Source organism: Sceloporus occidentalis, unplaced genomic scaffold, assembly GCF_023333645.1.
Source record: "Sceloporus occidentalis isolate IW3139 unplaced genomic scaffold, rSceOcc1.0.p SCAF_7, whole genome shotgun sequence".
Lineage (NCBI taxonomy): Eukaryota > Metazoa > Chordata > Lepidosauria > Squamata > Phrynosomatidae > Sceloporus > Sceloporus occidentalis.
In genome coordinates, this window is record NW_028316987.1 from 18,462,519 (window position 1) to 18,483,104 (window position 20,586).

Genomic DNA, 20,586 nt, shown 5'->3' on the forward strand with positions numbered 1-20,586 from the left:
TCCACAATCTGAGAAAAAGAAGGTGCTCACTGAAAACAATGCAGGTCACACAAAGTTTTCCTGAAAATGTATTTCTTCTGGTTTCTAAAATACATTATTACTATGATTTAGAATACATTTTGATGTGTTTGTTATTTCATTCTCTACCAGTAAATACTTTAATTACTTTCTATATATGATTGGAATACATGTTCAGTCCACGTACTTGTAAGAAATACGAGCTCAACAGAGACTACAAGAAAGTGTTAAAAGCTGTTTATTAAAATCCAGTTAGTGTTTCATAAATTTACATAAGGTATTGCAGTAGACTCAGCCTGCAGAAATGCTTCTGAGAAGATGAGTCCATAAACCATAGACTCTTTTCAAAATGTTTATTATTTGAGAATACACATAGCATCTTCCCTCCATTCCACCAGAGCTGTTTAAAGCTGACATAGGTCGACAGAAGAAAGTTAAAAATAATATTTCCCAAGGCAAACCCACAAAAAATATATATAGGAATATATACAGGAAACATTTTCATAAGGAGTTTTACATTGTAAAGGCATGTCAGAACAACCCATGGCAAAATAAATCAATATACCTTTGTTCTATGGCTAACTACGAAGAGTAGCTAACCGTGACTGCATAGCTTCAATATCTTCCTCTTCATCATCATCAACAACAGCTGCCGTAGCCCCTTCAGGCTCATGTTCTGGAAGGGCATCTGTGACTTTACTAGGTGCTTTACCCAGGGCTCCTGAAAGGAAGCAAAGCAAAAGAAAGTAGACTAGTTAAAAAGAAACAGTAAAATATATGTCCAAGGCACTATGCAGTACTGTATAAGCTTGCAATATAATTGTCAGATTATGTCATCCCATTAGCTTCATTTTGCCTTTATTGTATCATTTCTTTTTTTTTAATTTTTATTTATAAATACATCTTACAATACAAACATCTAAAATATTCTATCCCATTTGAACCTACATTAACATATTAACATATTGTATCATTTCAACAGATGTACTAACATCCACTACAGAAGGTTTATTTGGGAAGATCAGAAATTGGAAATTTTACCTTTTTGGACTACACTCCTAAAATCCTACAGTCAGCATAACTAGTTGCAATGCTGACTGCTGCAGGCCAAATAAGGCATCCATAATCCAAGACTTTTGGAACAATCAGTTTTAATGAAACCTACAATTCTGTTCTTTATTACACTAAATAGTTGCTACTCAGTTTGCATTTGGATGCAACTTATGGCACTGATTTCCACTTTTAAAGCTTCATCCTTTCTTAAAGAACATGAGACACACTTTCCAATAACACTAGTTATTGAGGTCAACTAGTGAAGCTTGAGATGCATCATCTGGTTAATCAAGAAACAGGGCATTTCTTGCATTACCCCATGTTATGGAATCTGTCCCACATAAATAGCCCACAGATAGCCAAGCCTATAGATAGCCAAAATTTTTAAAACAGCTCTGCTCATGTCTTATCCCATCCCACTCTAGCACATTATGTGCCATTCCCCAAAAGCCAAAATACAAAGAAAGCCCAGTAAGACAGTGTAAATAAAAAGTACAAAAATAAACAGAGGGATTAAAATATTATCAGAGAACATTAAGATATCCATGGTATATAGAATCTTGTGTCTCATTTGCTTGGTAGCATCTATAACATTAAACCCTGCACTTTCAAAATAATAAAAAAACCTAGTTTCAGAAAACAAGATGGGAATAACACTGGTACAAGAGGAGATACATCTATATTGGTACATAAACATGTACAATTCCACTTACCAGCTGTAATTTCAAATAAAATTTTGTCAATCTCCATCTCTGCCTCCTCTTCCATCTCGTCTTGGTCCTCCATACTTTCAAAAGTATCCTCCAGCATGTCTTCTATGATACCAGCCTAAAGGAGATGCAGAAGTTGCAAGATTGTTTAAATCATAAATACAGAACAAGACAACAGAGCTTTAGTCTCAAAAATCAGGCCTCATTCTCAGTCCCAGCTTAGACAAATATGCAATTGTGTAGAACTTAGGAGTTTATTGCACCGCTAAAAAAAAAACGGTTTACCTCTTTCAAGTTGAATTCTAATTTGGAAGGAGTTTTATGACTTTGAAAAGTGGCTTGCTGAGCGCTCCTGGGACCCGGGTTGCATTCGGCCAGTGGATTCAGTGGCAAATTATGCGCAATAAAATCCAGTTGCCTCCTGAATTAGAATTCAACTCAGGAGAGATAAAGCAGGTTTTTTTAGCGGTGCGATAAGTTCCTTAGTGTTTGAACTGAGAGATGGGAAAAGTACAACAAATCATTTGCTTTGAATTGATGTTAATAGTTGCCTCATCTTGTAAAAAAACCTGAAAAACATTATTGCTCTGTAATAAGACAGCTTTCCTTGCTAGATGTTACACGTCACATTATGAAAGAGGCAAAGAAGAAAAAAATGAAGCTATTGTAAATCTTACCTTCATCATTTCTTTGGACAAGTCCCTCATTGTAGCCTGAATTTCAGGGATTTTTACTAAATTCTGCATGGCTTTCATGACTTCTGTGCTCTTCTGTAATGAGCCAGCAACCCTCAGGACAGCTGCCAAGAGAAGGCACAGAAAGCTTTTAGATCAAGCTCAGATGAATGAAATAACATCTTTGCCAGTAGGGTGCTCCTGACCAACAGTATCAATTTCCTTTTCTATTCAGATAGAGTACCAATTTGCTCAAGATTACAAGATGTCAATTTTTTTCTCATTTTGTAAGCTTAGAAGCAAAAGGTAAAGGGTTTCCCCTGACAAGATTGTCTAGTTGTGACCAACTGTAGGGGGTGGTGCTCATCTCCATTACTAAGATGAAGAGCCAGTGTTGTCAAAGACAATTCTGTGATCACCTAGCCAGCATGACTGCACAGAACACTGTTACCTTCCACCAAAGTGGTACCTATTTATCTACTTGCACTTTTACATGCTTTTAAACTGCTAGGTTGGCAGAAGCTGGGCCTAGTGACGGGAGCTCACTCCATCATGCTGCACTTAGGCCTTGAACTGCCGATCTTGCAATCATCAGAGCCAGCATCAAAACTCCCCCTTATACATAATACTGACAGACAGACAGACAGAGAGACCCCTTTATTCACTCTTACACACGCTCTCCTGGTTTCCCCCCAACCAAATATTGGTAGGTAAAGAATTTTTTAGTGTTGCTCTTGTTTTAGATAACTGGGAGTCAGAAATCTTCTTCAGTTTATGATAAATCATAGAGATATACTAGTTAATCTCAATCTACCTTCTGCATTCCTGTAATCTAGTTTACTAGTATTTATTGTTATTTTTATGTCCCACTTGTAAAATAAATCATTCCAAGTAAAATAAAAAATAGAGTAACTCAATCACAGGGCAATATCAGAAAAACACATGGAATCATGATGTAGGGCAGTTGAAAGATCATCTGAAACAGAAAGAGCACTGAGAGCGTGTGTGCCTCATTTTCTCTTTTTCCCACAGAGAACTTGGTAGTAAATGACATGGTGAGTGTATGCACATACAGAAGGAGGCAGACCACCTGAAGTAGGTTCTGCTGTTTTCTTTCCCTGCCAACCTTACATCTAATTTTTTTTATACATTTCTCCATGAATATATCTAATAATGTCTTTAAATATAGCTAAGAAAGTGGGCCTAGTATATAGCTGGGATCACCAACATAGTGCTCATGCATACAACTTTGTCACAGATACCTTCTCCTTTGGCACATGTGAGCCATCCTGACTCTCCTGATACTGTAGATTTTTAAAAACAGAATCCAGAGATGTAGTCGTGTTAGTCTGGAATATCAGTATGCAAAGGGACCTTGTAGCACCTTTGAGACAACTGAGCAAAATCCATTGTAGCATAAACCTTTGTAGACTTGGTCTACTCCCTCAGATACTTGGAGTGAACTGGTGCCTAGAAAGGATTTTTATAACCGGACTGTAAAGTCATTGAAATTCAAAACTTGTGGTTATGGTGATGAGGTGACAAGTTCAGTTTTAACTATGATTGTTGAGGGACAAAGGCAGAAGGGAAAGATGTTGCCTAAGGCCAGGGTGAGTGGATGAGGGAGCTTTGGAAGGTAGTGTGTGCATACTGGAAATCAGAAAGGATATATGATAAACTGGGCAAGAGCATCCGCATGAGGCTGTGGTGTTAACTAGTGTTATGTCTGGTGTGCCAGGGAGCCATTGTCTCTGTTGAACCCACTGTTGGTTGCTTGCAGTTTGTAGATATATTCTGATTCAGCTGTTTCTCTTTCTAACTTTCCTTTGTAGTTTTTTTTTCTAAGCACAGCTGTCTTGAGGTCAGAGATAGAATGCCCAGGAAGAATGAAGTGTTCTGCAACAGGTTTTTCGTAGGTATTTCTATTTCTAATATCTGATTTATGTCTATTTATCCTCTGGCACAGAGACTGACCTGTTTGCCCAATGTACAGTTCTGAAGGGCATTGTTGACAGATGATGGCATATATATCATTAACAGAGGATGAGCAAGTGAAACTGCCTCTAATATTGTGGGTTATGTGATTAGCTCCTGGGATGATATTTCCTGAGTAAATGTGTGGGCAGAGTTGGCATCTATGTTTGTGGTAAGGTCACAAATATCTTTGTCTCTCAACAACCAAAGTTAAAAATGAACCTGTCACTTCAGCACCTACAGCTAAGGCCATTCTACAAAAGCTTATACTATAAAGCCTTTCACTAAGTTAGTCTCAAAAGTGCTAAAATATCTCCTTGCATATTGTCTAGGACTACTGAGAATTGCTTTCCAACATAATCTGGAAGGCCCCATGATTCCCAATCCGACCCTTTCTCTCCAATCTTCCCTTAATCAGCTTGCACATGGGAATTCAAGTTTATGACTGCAGAATATAAACCTAGAAGTGACTGCTGCAGGTAATGTTTATTTAAAGCATTACATTCAGAACTGAATGTAGAGTTTAGACACATTTGTCAATACCTGCCTTTTTAGTTGCCAGCAGAATACAGAAAGCATAATTATGGTGGAACAGTATTTTAACATTTTTCTAAATGGAAGTGGTGCAACATAAAAGTTTAACTAAGGAGAAAAAAGTTAAATAAGTGTGCATGCATGTCTCCCCAATAAGTTTTGCTTGTTGAGCCAGTACAGTAAGATGGATGCGTTACTAAGAAGTCTGTCAAACTCCCTGAAATCCAGCGGTATCCATACCCAGCTGATTCTTCATCCCCATCAGTACTGAATTCATGTGGGCTTTGGAGGCATACAATTTGCTCACAGCCTTCCGTGAACGGATCATCTCCTTGGCCAGGATCACACACACATCTTTTTGGCCCTTTTTGGCAGCATCTTTGATTGATCTTTTTACTTTCTCCTCTTCTCGCTGAATATCTGCATTTGGGTGAAAACACAAACATGAGTCAATGGTGACAATTTAATTTAACGATTGTTGTTGTTTTAATGAAACTAAAAGTGTCTTCTGAGCAACGATTATTCTTAGAATGTCATTACTTGACATTGACTTGAGTGAGAATCAGCTCAGGTTCATGTGTTAGCAGCAAAATACCTATAACTCCTGGACTGTAGGCATTTTGCTGCTAACAAATGAGTAACCAAATCTGTAGTATTATCACTGTGCATCATTTGCAAGTGTGCTGTTCTCACTCAACTACCTTTTTATCTTCAGTGCTGCTAAGCATATAATGGAGATAGGATCCAGAATGGAAAGAAGCAGAGTTTGAAGGAACCATCAGGCAGCAATTTCTTCAGTAAAATCATATCCCTCCCCAAATTAGAACTCCCGAAGTATTTTGGCTCTGTGGCTTTTTAGGGTTAGCAAATGTATATTGACATCACATTCATGTTTACATGCATCGTCTGCACAAACACCTCAAGAAGGCACAGAGCTCCTATGCACTGCAGATCCACTGTGGCAGTGGTCATGACTTGCCAGTTCCTGCACTCTTTTGTGTGTGTGTGGTTTCTCATCCACAGCTTCATGCTATTCCTTTAAAACAAGGCCCTGTTTGTGCCTAGGTTGGTAGCCAACTACTATCTCCTTGGTAGCCAGCTACAGCCGTCTCGAAGAGATGACTGACCCACCAGTTGGTAGAGCTATTCCATTTGCTCTGTTCTATCACTCCTTGTCTTATGGGAAGCAGTTCTTGTAGTGATAAGTTGCCTCAGGCAGAAGATGGACCACCTTTACAGACCACCCCACCTGAAGGCTTTAACAAAAGTTACTTTCTTGGTGAAGGTTGCTTCAAGTAAGGAACTGGCAATCCTCAAAGTCTTCTAGTTGCAAGTTACCTACACCATTTCCATCCAGCTTGTCATGCTAAAGATTGACTTTATTTATGTTTAAGTCCTTCATACCCTTCCTTGTGTGTCAGCTCTGGGATAGTTCAACTTCCTCAGTACGTTGGAAAAAAGAGATGATTTTATTATTGAAAATTTGGAATATATTTACATCACATCTATCAGATATTTCTAATCCTCTCTGCTTTTTGTTTTTGCCCTTGATAGCTGATAATCTTATCCTCAGAGTTTGTGTGCTGCTCTTTATGCAGTTGGGTATAAGACTGCCTTTGAGCCAGGGAAACATGTGATACAGGTGTGACAGGTAATCATGTCCAGGGGAATTCCCAGGTTAAAATATTATCAGTTTTCTCTGGGACTCAGCTAATGTAGAAGCAGCACCTACACCACAGAAATAACATGAGCTCTCTGCTGAACTATCCCAGAGCTGAATCTGCATATGAGGCAACACTTCTTTTCATTATATTCTATGTATCAAAGTTTTTGATTAAAACATTTAGGTTGCAGTCCAACCCGTTCCCCTTGCCTGGAAGTAAGACCAAGGGAATGCATTGTGGCTTATCTCAAGTAAACCAGCATAGATTAATGTATTACAGTTGCATACTTGGACTATATGGAAGAATACTTCAGAGAAAACGTGTGAGAGAACAGACCTCTGATCTGCCTATCAATCACTCTCATTTCTTTTCGTATCTTCAGTGACCATTCATTGATCTGTAAAAATAAAATACAGAAAGTCTGAATGCAAACCTCAAAGCTTTAAAAGAAATGAACACAGGCTACATCATTTAAAGACTCATTTCAGTTTTCAAATAGGCAGCCTTGGCTAAAACGAGTCTCTGTAGATGAGTTGGCTATAATTACTATCAGTGACAACTAGCATGGTTAGGGATGATAGTCACAAATATCTGGAGGGAGCCAGCTTAGGAAATGCTACAATAAAGGCTTCTTTTCATCAAGCAAAGCTACTGGCTATCAGATTGAAAGAATAAGCAACAATATTAAGAACAAAGCCACCTTCATGTCCCTGTGTGAAACATATTTCTGGCTTTGTGATCCTACTCAAAAAGATTTCAGAGATTGAAAAAACTGAGATCCTACATCAGTGTTTAGCTCTGCATATACACAGTTTCTCAACCTCCCACCACCTGGCAGCTGTTGCTTAAAAGTAAAGCAAAGTGATTCAGATCATGGAGAAGCACCTAGTGTCAATCCTCTCAGTAGTGGAGAAAAGAAATCAGGGTGCACTCTCAAATGGAGTGCATCCACATATTCCTTCCCCCAGAAGCACTGAGGAGTCCTGTTTTTTTAATCTGAGTCATCTCTTTATCCCTCATCTCCATCTGTAAATGACAGCAGCAGAGATTCCTCCAGGTGCCTTATAAATCTGGGATAGTGAGAGGTTTGGATAGAGTTTAAAGGCAAGTGACCACCTCTTTGCACCCCATCCAAAACAGGAGTTAGCTGTGCATAGCTGAGACTTATATACAAGTAAATAACAAACAGGATGCTAGCCAAAAGGTATTTATACATTTAAAGATTTATCTTCTGCTAAAGTGGTTGCCGTTGTAATCCAGGTAATTAAAGACTGCATGCAAAACACCAGACTAAATGATCAGCACTGTTTAGGTTGGAGAGATTGAATTCAGGACACTGTAACAACGGTCTGTGATAATCATGAAGAGAGGTTTTTATTTAAAGCTGCAAGCATGCAGCCTGTACTTGGGCCCAAGGACCTTTATATCCAGGCCTTAAATTATCAGTCAGTCAGTCAGACAAACTAAGGTCCAAAACATACCACAGAAATAATCTAGTTTGAGACTGCTTTAACTGCCCTGGCTCAATGCTTGGGAATTTTGTGAACAGTAGTTTTGTGAGACAGTTAGCCTTCTCTATCAGAGAACTCTGGTGCCACAATAAATTACAATTACCAGGATTCCCTAGTACCGAGCCAGGACAGTTAAAGCAGTCTCAAACTGGATTATTTCTGCAGTGTGTTTTGGACCTATAACATATAAGATTGAAGAAAATGAAGTATTTTTAATACAAGTGGAGCATCCCTTATCTGAAATGTTTGAGACCAGAAGTGTTTTGGATTTCAGATGGGGGGTGGTGGAACACCTATATTTGCATATACAGTGGGCCCTCGCCTTATGCGGGGATCCATTCCGGATCCCTCCGCGTAAGGCGTATTCCGCCTATGCTCAAGCCCCATTGTAAACAATGGGGCTCGTGCACAGCGGCACGCGGGGCGCAACAGGCGCGTGCGCCCATGCAATTGAATGGGATGCGCTGCCCCTTCCGCCCCGCGGCTTGAGCGCGTATGCTCAAGCCGCGTAAAGCTCGCCCGCGTATGGCGAGGGCGCGCTGTACTTACATAATGAGATACGTATAAAATTGGAACTTGTTTCTAAACACAAAATTCATTTATGTTTCATATACACTTTCTATACATAGCCTGAATAAAATTTTATACAATACTTTTAATAATTTTGTGCATGAAACAAAGTTTGTGCCCACTGAAGAATCGGAAAGCAAAGGTGTCATTAACTCAGCCACCCATGAAAAAAGCCTTGGATTTTGGAGTACCTCATAGTTCTGAATAAGGGAGATTCAACCTGTAAAAGCAAATGAGCAATTCCATGCATGGCAATGCTGACACAGATCAGTATCAAATATTATTTGAAGAAACATGGGCCTGTTACAGACTGCCAAAATAAAGCTGCTTCGGGTCTCTTTGGAGGCATGCTATTTAAATGATGCATGGGTCCTAAGAGTCCGGAGGTCGCGCCAAAGCCACACTCCATTCCTAAGCACTGGAGTGCAGCTTTGGTGCAGCTTCCAGATTCTTAGGATGCACGCATCATTTAAATAGTATGCCTCCAAAGAGACTCAAAGCAGCTTTATTTTGGCAGTCTGGAACAGGCCATAGCTTTTCTAATACAATTAGGATAGGTATTAATTGCTGAAATACTGGAAGACAGCCAAGGGCATTCATTTTAATTTCTAGTCCTTCCTGTTCCATGGGACAGATAACTCCATAAACTTAAAATCATCAGCAACCTAAGCTATCTGCTGTTTTGATAAGCCATTTTTAACAAGTCTTATAACTCTTCTCAAAGATGTCCAGACCAGGGAAGTTCACTGAGAATGCTCTGGTGCATCCAGTTTGGACTTCTACCATCAGTTTATTTCTCCTGGCATAGAAAGATTCCTACGCCTTAAGTTGCAGAGACTGTGTTTCCTTTAGCAGCAGTTCCTATCTGGCAACGTCAATTCCTCTCCAATTGGTATTTCAGCATACAAGGCACATACATACCTCAAAATGTAGACATTTTGTCCCCCAAATTAAAAATCTAAGAAGAGTCAGCCATTGTAGCACAATGCTCAGTTTTCCAATCATAGAATAGAATCATAGAATCATAGAGTTGGAAGAGACCGCAAGGGCCATCCAGTCCAACCCCATTCTGCTGTGCAGGAAATCCAGATCAAAGCATCGCCGACAGATGGCCATCCAGCCTCCGTTTGAAGACCTCCAAGGAGGGAGACTCCACTACACTTCGAGGGAGTTTGTTCCACTGTCGAACAGCCCTTACTGTCAGGAAATTCCTCCTAATGTTGAGGTGGAATCTCTTTTCCAAGTAGCCAACAAGGTACCAGTACAAAGTCCACAAGCAATAGTCCTCTCCCATGGTTACTCCCAGCAACCAGTACTGGGAAGAATCCTGTCTTTGAAACTTTGAGGTTGTATATATCCAAGCCACTGAGAGACCTATCTTCCCAGAATTTATACTATCCAGAAATGGGGAATCAGATGCAATAGCAACCTATATCTACAAGCTCTACCTAAGCAAAGCCAAAGATAACTAATACTGGGAGTTACCATTCAATAACATCTGGACAGCTGCATTATTACCACCTTGATTTAATGCTTTTTAAAAGCCACCCTGACTACTGACCATCACATCTTGTAGCAATGGACATACACTGACCAGTGCCTGACTTGTGGGTTGTTGTTGTTGTTAAGCCTGATTCAAGCAATACTTATTGTGCCTGGGATAGTCCATGAAATTGCATACCAATGGACAAGCTCCCCCCTCTCCCATCATGCACTGGCCTGGACTGGAAAGGCAAAAAACCAATAGATAAAAACACAGTGTGGCTTATTCTGTCCTCAATAGCTCCATGAAGATTATGATGCGAGAGAGTCACTGGCTTCAGATCACAGAATCAGAGGCCCTATACAGACAGGCCAAAATAAAGCTGCTTCGGGTCACTTTGGAGGTATGGGGTTTCAATGATGCATGTGTCCTAAGAGGCTGGAAGCTGCACCAAAGCCGCACTCCAGATCCTTAGGACTGGAGCGTGGCTTTGGTGCGGCTTCTGGACTCTTAGGACGCATGTATCATTTAAACAGCATACTTGCAAAGTGACTCGAAGCAGCTTTATTTTGGCCTGTATCACAGAGGTGGAAGAGCCCTCAAGGGTCATCAAGTTCGACCCTCTGCCATGCAGGAATAGACAAGCAACATGCACACGCCCCAACAGACAGCCATCCAGCCTCTGTTTTAAAACTTCCAAAGGAGGAGAACACACCACACTTGGAGGCAGCATACTCCACTGCCATGGAGCATAGTGGAGTCTCCATGATCTGACCAAGTCTATTTCATGACTGAATGGGGAATCAAAGCTGGGCCTTCCACAGTTCTAGTCCCATCTTTAAACTGTTACACCACACTGATTCAAGCCAGTTAAGGCATGCCACAGCTAATGAGCCACAGCTGGACAGTCTATCACATATGTACCGTATATCCTTGTGTACATGTTGGCCTCATGTATAAGTCGAGGGAAGGTTTCAGGGTCACAATCCTGGGTTTTTACACGACCCATGGATAAGTCGAGGGTAAAACTTAGGGGGCTATAAGGAAGTATGGAAAGAGGGAAATACCGCTTCCGTCCTCCTTCTCCTTCTATGGACCTCTCCCAACTGATTCCCAGGTACTGGAGGACAGCTTTTAACATCGGATTGAGAAAGGAAGCAAGTGGATTTAAATAGAGTCATTTCCATAGGAAGCAAGGTCTTGCAAAACTGACTGGAGAGGGAGGGAAATGGTGTTCAATGGAGACTGGGGCATTGGGCTGGCTTGCTTTAGGACCCTTCTAAGCACTACTGATGTATTGACCCTTATGTAAGTCTGCCCAAGATTTTAGGGACATACATTTCTCGACTTATATTTGAGTATATATAGTACTCACTTTCAACTTGCAAAACATTTTCGCATGATTTTCACAACTGTCTCCCTTTGACAGAATGGGAATAAAGGGCCGCCAGGTGGCATAATACTAGCGTACATTACAGGTGGGTTGTAAAGGCGTGAGATAAAGTGTGGTACTCTATACATTTGACTCAGGCTACATAAACAAGGGCATGAAGATCTGGCATGTACTGATTGCCACCTGGCAATGGCCACCATAAGGAAAGAGGCCATTGCTGATCTCACATGAAGCCTCTGCATCCTCTGGCATCACCTCACGTGTCCCACATCTCAGGCCGGGCAGGAGCTCCGCTCTGGGCCCCACAACAAACTCCAACTCCCAGAATTCCATAGCAAGGAGCCAGACAAAGAGTTAAAGCGGTCCCAAACCGGGTTATTCCTCCAGTGTGGAGGCACCTCAAGGGACCCCTCCGTCTCCCCCGGCCTGGCCTCCGCCCGGAGTCCCAACAGCCTCCTCCGCCCCTCACCAGCTCCTTGGGCGGCTTCTCTGGGGTCTTCCCGAACAAGCCCATCTCCGGCCTCCGCCGCTCCCAGCCCTGGCCTTCCGGCTTCCGGTCCCTGCTTCGCTCTGCCTCCCAGGGAACCAGGAAGAGGGAGGGACCATAGAGACGCAGAGCGGAAGTAGAGCGGCACGAGACTTAGGCGCCCCCTAAAGGCAGGGAAAGGCCAGAGGGTGGGGGTCCCCCCCCTCTCTCTCTGAATGTGTGTGTGTGTGTGTGTGTGTGTATATATATATGTGTGTGTCTGTGTATGTGTGTGTATATATATATATATATATGTGTGTGTGTGTGTATATATATATATATGTGTGTGTGTCTGTGTCTGTGTGTATATATATATATGTGTGTGTATATATATGTGTGTGTGTCTGTGTATGTGTGTATATATATATATGTGTGTGTATGTGTGTGTATATATATATATATGTGTGTGTATAAATATGTGAGTGTACAGTATATGTATATCTCTATCTGTGTATGTGAATGTATGTTTGTCTCTATATGTGTATAAATATGTGTGTGTGAATATGTTTGTGGGTGTGTATATATACTATGTATATGTGTTAACATGTTTGTGTGTGTGTGTATAAATACATTTGAGTATATGTGTGAATGTGTGTATATATATATATATATACATGTGTGTGTAGATATGTGTGTGTACAGTATATGTATGTCTCTATATATGTATGTATATGTGTGTGAATATATGTTTGTGTGTATATATACGTGTAAATATGAGTATATGTGTGTGTCAATATATACATACATGTGTGTATATATGTGTGTGTATATACTATGTATATGTGTTTGTGAACATGTGTGTGTATATATGTGTGTGTTTGTGTGTAAATATGTTTGTGTGTGTATATAAATATGAGTATATGTGTGTATATACTATGTATATGTGTTTGTGAACATATTTTTGGGTGTGTTTAAATATGTTTGTGTGTGTGTATATATGTGTGTGTATAAATATGTGTGAGTATATGTCTGAATGTTTGTGTGTGTGTATATATACATGTGTGTGTATATATGTGTGTGAATATATGTGTATACAGTATATGTGTGTGTACGGTATATGTATAGCTCTATCTATTTATATATGTATGTATATGTGTGTGTGAATGTATGTTTCTGTGTATATACATGTGTGTGTATGTGTGAATATATTCTTAGAGAGAGGTCTTGTAGCACCTTTGAGACTGACTGAAATGAAGTTGGCAGCATGAGCTTCCCTAGACTTTTCAGTACTGCAACCCCTCAAACCCCAGCTCTCTGGGGGGATTCTGGGAGTTGCAGTCCAAGAATCTTTGGCCTGTTACAGACTGCCAAAATAAAGCTGCTTTGGGTCTCTTTGGAGGTATGCTGTTTAAATGATGCATGCACCCTAAGAATCCGGAAGCTGCACCAAAGCTGCACTCTAGTCCTTAGGAATGGAGTGTGGCTTTGGCGCGACTTCCGGACTCTTAGGGCCCATGCATCATTTAAATAGCATACCTCCAAAGAGACCCGAGGCAGCTTTATTTTGGCAGTCTGTAACAGGCCTTTGACTCAGGCTTTGAATTTCATGTAGTTGTAACAGTGCAGTTTTTCTCCACAGACTGGCAGGGAAGAGAGGAGGAGTCTGTGCTCTTTTTTACTCCGGTCTTTTTCATCTGAAAGAGGAGTTCTTGGATGTTTGTTCTTTTTATTCTTTTTTTTTTTTTTTTTTTTTTAAATATTTATTTATACAAATAAGAAAAAAACAAAGAAAACAAATTATACAATAACAATACAAGAAAAGAATAAAAAAGAAGTGAAAAAAATACTCTCTCTCTTGTTATTATCTACCATGTACTTCCTTAGGCTGAAGTTCAAAGTTCCTCCTATTTTTTTTTTCCCGTTAATCGTTTACTAACTCTCTTTGTATTCTTCAAATACCACCATTAGAACTATTAGGAATTAAATATATCAGTACCTAGCGGGTAAACTTTAACTTAAAATTATTCTTCCTACCCCAATGCTATCTAGCCCTTTGTTATTCTGTTTCATTTTATCTTTATCTCATAATTCAAATAGTCGACATTCCCTTTTCTCTCTTAGTATATAATTCTTCCATGGAGTCCAGATCCCATAGTGTATTTCTAATGTTTCTTTACTTAGTAACGTTGTCAATTTTTGCATCTCACAGATTTCCATCACCTTTAGCCTCCAATCGTCTAATGTTGGGGTTTCTTCATTTTTCCAAAGCTTAGCATAGACCAATCTAGCTGCAACAATCAGAAAAAATAGTAGTTTGTCTTGATTTCTATCCAATTTCAGATTATCTGAAATGTTTAGAAGATACAGTCTCGGCTCCATCTTTTTTACTGAGTCCAAAATCTTCCTGATTTCTTTATGTATATTTTTCCAATAATTTTTTGCTTTGGTGCAATTCCACCAACAATGTAAGTATGTACCAATTTGACTCTTACATTTCCAGCATGTGTGGTTTTTATTTTTAAACATTTTAGCCAATTTAAAGGGCGTTAGATGCCATCTGAACATCGTTTTATAAACATTTTCTTTTATAAGGACGCATGGTGTATATTTAATTCTTATTTGCCATATTTTTTCCCAAGATTCTAATTGAATTTGTGTATCGAGATCTTTTGCCCATTTTACCATATATTCTTTAACTATTTCTTTTTCCAACTCTAATTTCCTAATTAGGTTATATAATTTTGAGATTTGTTTCTTGGGATCTTTCATAATTTTTTCTAATTCCAATTCCATGGGGCCAAATCCCTTTTCTTTTAAATCTAATATGAAGCGTTCTTTTAATTGCCTATATGTAAACCAATTACATATAAAACCTTCTTTGTTCAATTCTTCTTGGGATTTTAAGGTTATTCCTCCATCTTTTAATTTCAGTATATCCTTATATGTCACCCAATATTCATTCTTCAGAATTTCCCTCTTATATAACGCTTCATTTGGGGAGGCATACATTGGTAATTGAATACACCACACCTTTTTATATTTATTCCAAATTTTTAATAAATTTTTCCTAAAAATATGATTATCGAAATTTTTATCCACTTTCAGTTTATCATAGAATAAATAACCGTGTAATCCAAATTTTAATTCAAATTTTTCTAAGTTAATGGTTCTCTTTTTTTGTAGTTTTACCCAGTCTAATATCCAATCCAATACACATGCGTTGAGATACCATCTGAGGTTTGGTAATGCAAGGCCCCCATTTTCTGTAGAATCATACAGAACCTTTAATTTTACTCTTGGCTTTTTATTATTCCAAATAAAATTCGATATGTCTTTTTCCCATTTTTTAAATGTTTTCTCACTAATACTTATAGGCACGTTCTGGAATAAAAATAATAGTTTAGGTAGTATATTCATTTTTATTATTGACATCTTCCCAATCCAAGATAAGTTCAAATTTTTCCATTTTTTCAAATCCGATTTTATCACTTCCCACAATGTCTCATAGTTATTTTTAAATATATCAACATTTTTACTTGATAGGGTGATTCCTAAATATTTCACTTTCTTCACCAGTTGAAAACCTGATTTTTCCTCCAACTGTCTTTTTTCTCCTTCAGTCATATTTAATGTAAGAATATTTGTTTTTTCAATATTAATTTTATAACCTGCTACTTTTCCAAATTTTTTAAATATTCTTAACAAAGTATCTATACTTTCAATTGGGTTTGTAATAGTTAAGACCAAATCATCGGCATATGCCCTTAATTTATACTCTTCCCCTTTTAATTTAAAACCTTCAATTTTTTCATTTTGTCTGATTTGTATTAATAATACCTCCAATATAATTATAAATAACAGTGGTGAAAGAGGGCACCCCTGTCTAACTCCTCTAAATATTTCACAAGTCTCAGTTTTTTCTCCATTTATTACAAAGCATGTGTCTTGTTTTGTATAAATTGCCTCTATTGCTTTTATAAATTTTCCACCAGTATCCAATCTTTTTAATAGTCCAATCATAAATTCCCAGTTCACGTTGTCAAAAGCCTTTTCGGCATCAATAAAATACAAAGCCAATTTTTTATCAATTCTTTTACTATGTATTTCTATCAAATTTACCAAGTTTCTAATGTTATCTTTAATCATTCTGCTGGGGAGAAAGCCTGATTGGTCAGAATGTATCCATTTCCCCAAAAAAGTTTTAAGTCTTTCAGCCAATATAGAAACAAACAATTTGTAGTCCGAATTTAGTAACGCAATGGGTCTATAATTTTTTATGGACGTTAAATCTTTACCTTCTTTTGGTAATAGCACAGTTGTGGATTGTAGCCATGTCTGAGGGATTTTCCCTTTTAATGCTTCATTCATAATCTCTACCAGCCGATTTTTAAGACTTTCTTCACACGCTTTATAGTATTCGTTGGTGTAACCATCAGGTCCTGGTGTCTTACCATTTTTACTTCTTTGTATTGCCTGGGCTACCTCCTCAACTGTAATCTCTGAATTCAAAATTTCCCTTTGTTCTTCCGTAATTTTTTGTATTTGCAATGAATCCAGATAATTTGCTATTTTGTTTCTTTTCACAATAGGTTTCTTAAATAATTCTTTATAGTATTTGAGGAAGCAATCTTTAATTTGTTTCTGATTAACAATAGGTTTTCCATCCTCTTTCAATAATGTTATAGTGCGTTTTGCCCTTTCCTTCTTTATTTGATAAGACAACAGTTTTCCTGGCTTATTTGCAAATTCAAAAAATTTTTGTTTAGTAAATTTTATCTTTTTCTCCATTTGCTCCACTAATAGGTTAGAAATTTGACTTTGTATAAATTTTATCTCTGCTAAGGTTTCCTGATCTTTAGGGTTTTCTTTCAATTTTTCCTCTTTTTTTTTCAATTCATCGTTAAAATTCTCCAGTTTCTCAGTTCTTTTCTTTTTAATTTCAGAAGCTTTCTTGATCACCCATCCCCTTATCACAGCTTTATGAGCGTCCCAAACCACTTGTAAGTTTGTACCTTTGTCCAGATTCTCTTTAAAATAATTATCTATTTCTTCTTTTAGGATTTTGATCAAATTTTCTTCTTTTAATATGTTATTACTAATTCTCCAGTTAAACTCCTTATTCCCTATTTTAAAATCGACCTGCACCGGGTTATGATCGGATAGTATTCTTGGAAGAATTGTAGCTTTGTTAATCTTTAAAATCCAATGGGTAGAAACCAAGATCATATCAATACGTGACCACGATTTGTGAGGGTTCGAGTAAAACGTAAAGTCCTTGTCTGTTCTGTTTTTACTTCTCCAAGCATCTTCTAAAGCTAATGAGTTCATCAATTCAAAAAATTCATTTGGTAATTTTCCCTGTTGTTTCTTACTCTTTCTCTCAGAGGATTTATCTATTTTGGGGTCTATTACACCATTCCAATCCCCTAACAATATTACTGCGTCAAATTCAAATTCAAATATTTTATTCTTAAGTTTTTTATAAAATTTATTTTTATTTTCTAATGGTCCGTACACTCCTACAATTAATACCCTTTGACCTTCTAAATTTAGTTCTATAATAACATAGTGTCCTTCTGGGTCATTATAACATTCCTTAGCTTCATATTTAACATTTACGTAAATTACAACTCCCTTTTTTTTAAATTTAGAGGCTGAAATGAATTCTTGTCCTAATTTAATGAATCTTAAATGTTTTTTATCTTTTTGTTTAATTCTTGTCTCTTGAAGGCAGATCACATCTAACTTTAATTTTTGAAGGTAATGACATATTTTTTTTCTTTTCTGTGGTGTATTTAAGCCTTGTACATTCCACGATAGTGTTTTTAATTGATTCAACATATTTAGACTGTATCTTATAAACGAATCAGGATAAAAAGTGTGGTTATATTCTTTATTTCAAATACTTAGAGTAAAAGGTGGAAATTTTGTTAAATTCACAGTTAAAAAACAAAAGAATAATACTGGAGAAATAGAGTCGGTATCAATAATGAGTTTCTTTGTCAAAATGTTCCTTCACTTTCTGCTCTCTTCTCCTCTCTTCCAATCCTTTCTTCTTCAATGAGGGCTTCTTGTATGTTAATATTTGAGCTTGCCAAATTCCCTAAATCTAAGTCTAAATCTTCTTGATTCACTTCTTCCTCTGAGACTTGCACCTCTTCATCATTTCCTTTATTTTCCAGAGCGGTCCAAAAACTATTAGCTTCTTTCCCACTTTCTTTAACCTTCTTTTGTACTTTTTCTCCTTTTTCTTTAGTTCTTTCTGTCACTTTCCTTAAAAATGCTTTCGCTTGATCTGGTGATAAAATTTTTGTTCTTTTTTGGTTCCACCAGAAGGTCACTCCTTCTGGAGACTCCCACCGATAAGGAGTATTTTCTTTCCTTAAAAAAGAGGTCAAAGAAATGTAGTCTTTCCTTTTTCTTAATAGTCTTCCAGGCACATCTTTCAACACTTTGAGCTCTATGTCTTTATATTTAAATGGGGTATTATTATGCACTGTTAAAAAGAGGTCTCTCACCCGTTTTCTCACAAAATAAATTGCAATGTCCCTAGGGAGACCTTTTTGTCTTGCCACAACCGAATTGACGCGGTAGATTTTATCAATCTCCTCCTCGAAAAAGATGGGGTCCTTTTTCAAAAAAATTGCAATTTCCTTTATTAATTTCTCCTCCAACTCTTCATTTTGTTCCTCAGGGAGGCCTCTAATTTTCAAACATTTTTCTCTTAATTTCTGTTCCCATACCGCCTTCTCGTCCAGTTCTTCTTCTCTCCTACTGACAAGTTTTGCAAAATCTGATTCTAATTTCTCTGTTCTGAATTCCACAATCTCAATCCTTTGGTTAATTTTTTGGTTATCTTGAATCAAAGTGTCCACTTTCTTATTTATCTCTCTTAAATCCGCCCTTATTTCTTGTTTTATCTCCTTTTTAAAATTGTTCATCTCCTTTGCCAAACTTGCAGAGAGATTGATGGAGAGATTTTCTATTTTTTCCAGTAATAGTTGATTCATTTCCTGGGGTTGAAGCTTATCAGTTGAGAGCTTTCTCTGATTTTGAGCTAATAAATTAGCTTTTTGTGTTTGTTGCCTGGTGTTGACACTCATGTCACTTTCTTATGTTTATCCTTTGATTCTGTGAAAAAATAAGCCTCCACACCCAAAGAGGATAGTTTAAGAGAGAACAGCAAAGATTATTGGAAATTAATAACACGTTTTAAATATTAAGTCAAGATAAGTCTAAATTATCCTTATCTGAATCTGTGTGAGCCTTTCTATACTTTAATTGTATTGATTGTGCTCAAAAGCTGTAAGTGTTAACTTCACACTCTAATCTTACCTACTCCTTCTTTTCTATTCTTACTTACACAGAGTTTCTAAAATCTTTACTTATCTTTATCCTTAAAATTCTATCTTTACTTCTCTACCTTCCACTAACGTTCCTTTCTACAAACATCTATACTCAATTACTAATTTTCACCATAAACTTCCAACTGTTTCTTTCTCTTACTATTACCAACAAAATTTTTATAGTTATTAATTTAATTACAATCTTGGATGTTTGTTCTTTTTATTCTTTTAACATTAAATATCAACATAAGAAGTACCAACTCAGATGATCTTCGTTGCAGCGAGTGTGAGAAAGGGAATGGCTTTAAGACAAGCCTTCAGTGTAGTCAGTATTGCAACTTAAAGGTCAGGGCCAAGCTGAAACTAGTTCAAATATGTAGCCACAAATTCTTCATACAAAACAGTACTCGGGTTGCAATGACTTGTAATGCAGTTATATTTTAAGTAACCAGTCCCAAAGACCCGTACTTACAAAAGACAGCACTTATGAATTAAGCATGAGACCATCTGTATTGCTCAAAGGGTTTTGCTCCAAATTGACCGTGCTGGTTTGAAGTTTCCATATATGACTCTTGCATAGGCTGACTAAGGCCTGTTACAGACTGCCAAAATAAAGCTGCTTCGGGTCTCTTTGGAGGTATGCTATTTAAATGATGCATGGGTCCTAAGAGTCTGGAGGTCGCGCCAAAGCCACACTCCATTCCTAAGCACTGGAGTGCAGCTTTGGTGCAGCTTCCGGATTCTTAGGATGCATGCATCATTTAAACAGCATACCTCCAAAGAGACCTGAAGCAGCTTTATTTTGGCAGTCTGTAACAGGCCTATATTTCCTTGAGACAGAAATGGGACACTGGGATGGCAGAAGTGGGATTGGGTTATGTCATATTCCGTATTCATGAAAAAGGAAGACTATAGCAAAAGTTTTATTACATCAATCCATTGAGCTAACAATTATTCTTCAATGATACAATTCACACAAAACTTTAGGTAGAGATAGACAGGGATTGGATCTCACCATCATTGTACTATGAATATTTCTCCAATGGAGTAGTCTTATGCAGCAAATGTCGGTCTTATCTTAAAACTACTTACACTCAATGACACAATATATATATAGATAGATAGATAGATAGATAGATAGATATAGACAATCACAGTTTCAAACATGGATCTTTAAACTATTTTCACTA

At 37.7% G+C, this 20,586-nt stretch overlaps 1 protein-coding gene across 4 annotated transcripts in view; it reads right to left on the reverse strand.

Annotated features, from left to right (window-relative positions):
• Positions 1-240: 240 nt before the first annotated feature.
• LOC149309337 (charged multivesicular body protein 3) overlaps positions 241-20,586 on the reverse strand; it is a 61,133-nt gene continuing 40,787 nt past the window's right edge. The window contains exons 1-6 of one of the 4 annotated variants that reach the window (XM_089532254.1): positions 12,054-12,159; positions 6,964-7,024; positions 5,204-5,383; positions 2,459-2,580; positions 1,785-1,899; positions 241-739 (exon numbers count right to left, since the gene is read on the reverse strand). In XM_089532254.1, the coding sequence (XP_089388380.1) occupies positions 597-739; positions 1,785-1,899; positions 2,459-2,580; positions 5,204-5,383; positions 6,964-7,024; positions 12,054-12,098 (666 nt within the window). In that variant the 5' untranslated portion in view covers positions 12,099-12,159 and the 3' untranslated portion in view covers positions 241-596. Of the gene's footprint in view, positions 740-1,784; positions 1,900-2,458; positions 2,581-5,203; positions 5,384-6,914; positions 7,025-12,053; positions 12,160-20,586 lie in introns of those variants that run through there. The other 3 variants (XM_089532257.1, XM_089532256.1, XM_089532255.1) reach the window with 3 other exon arrangements.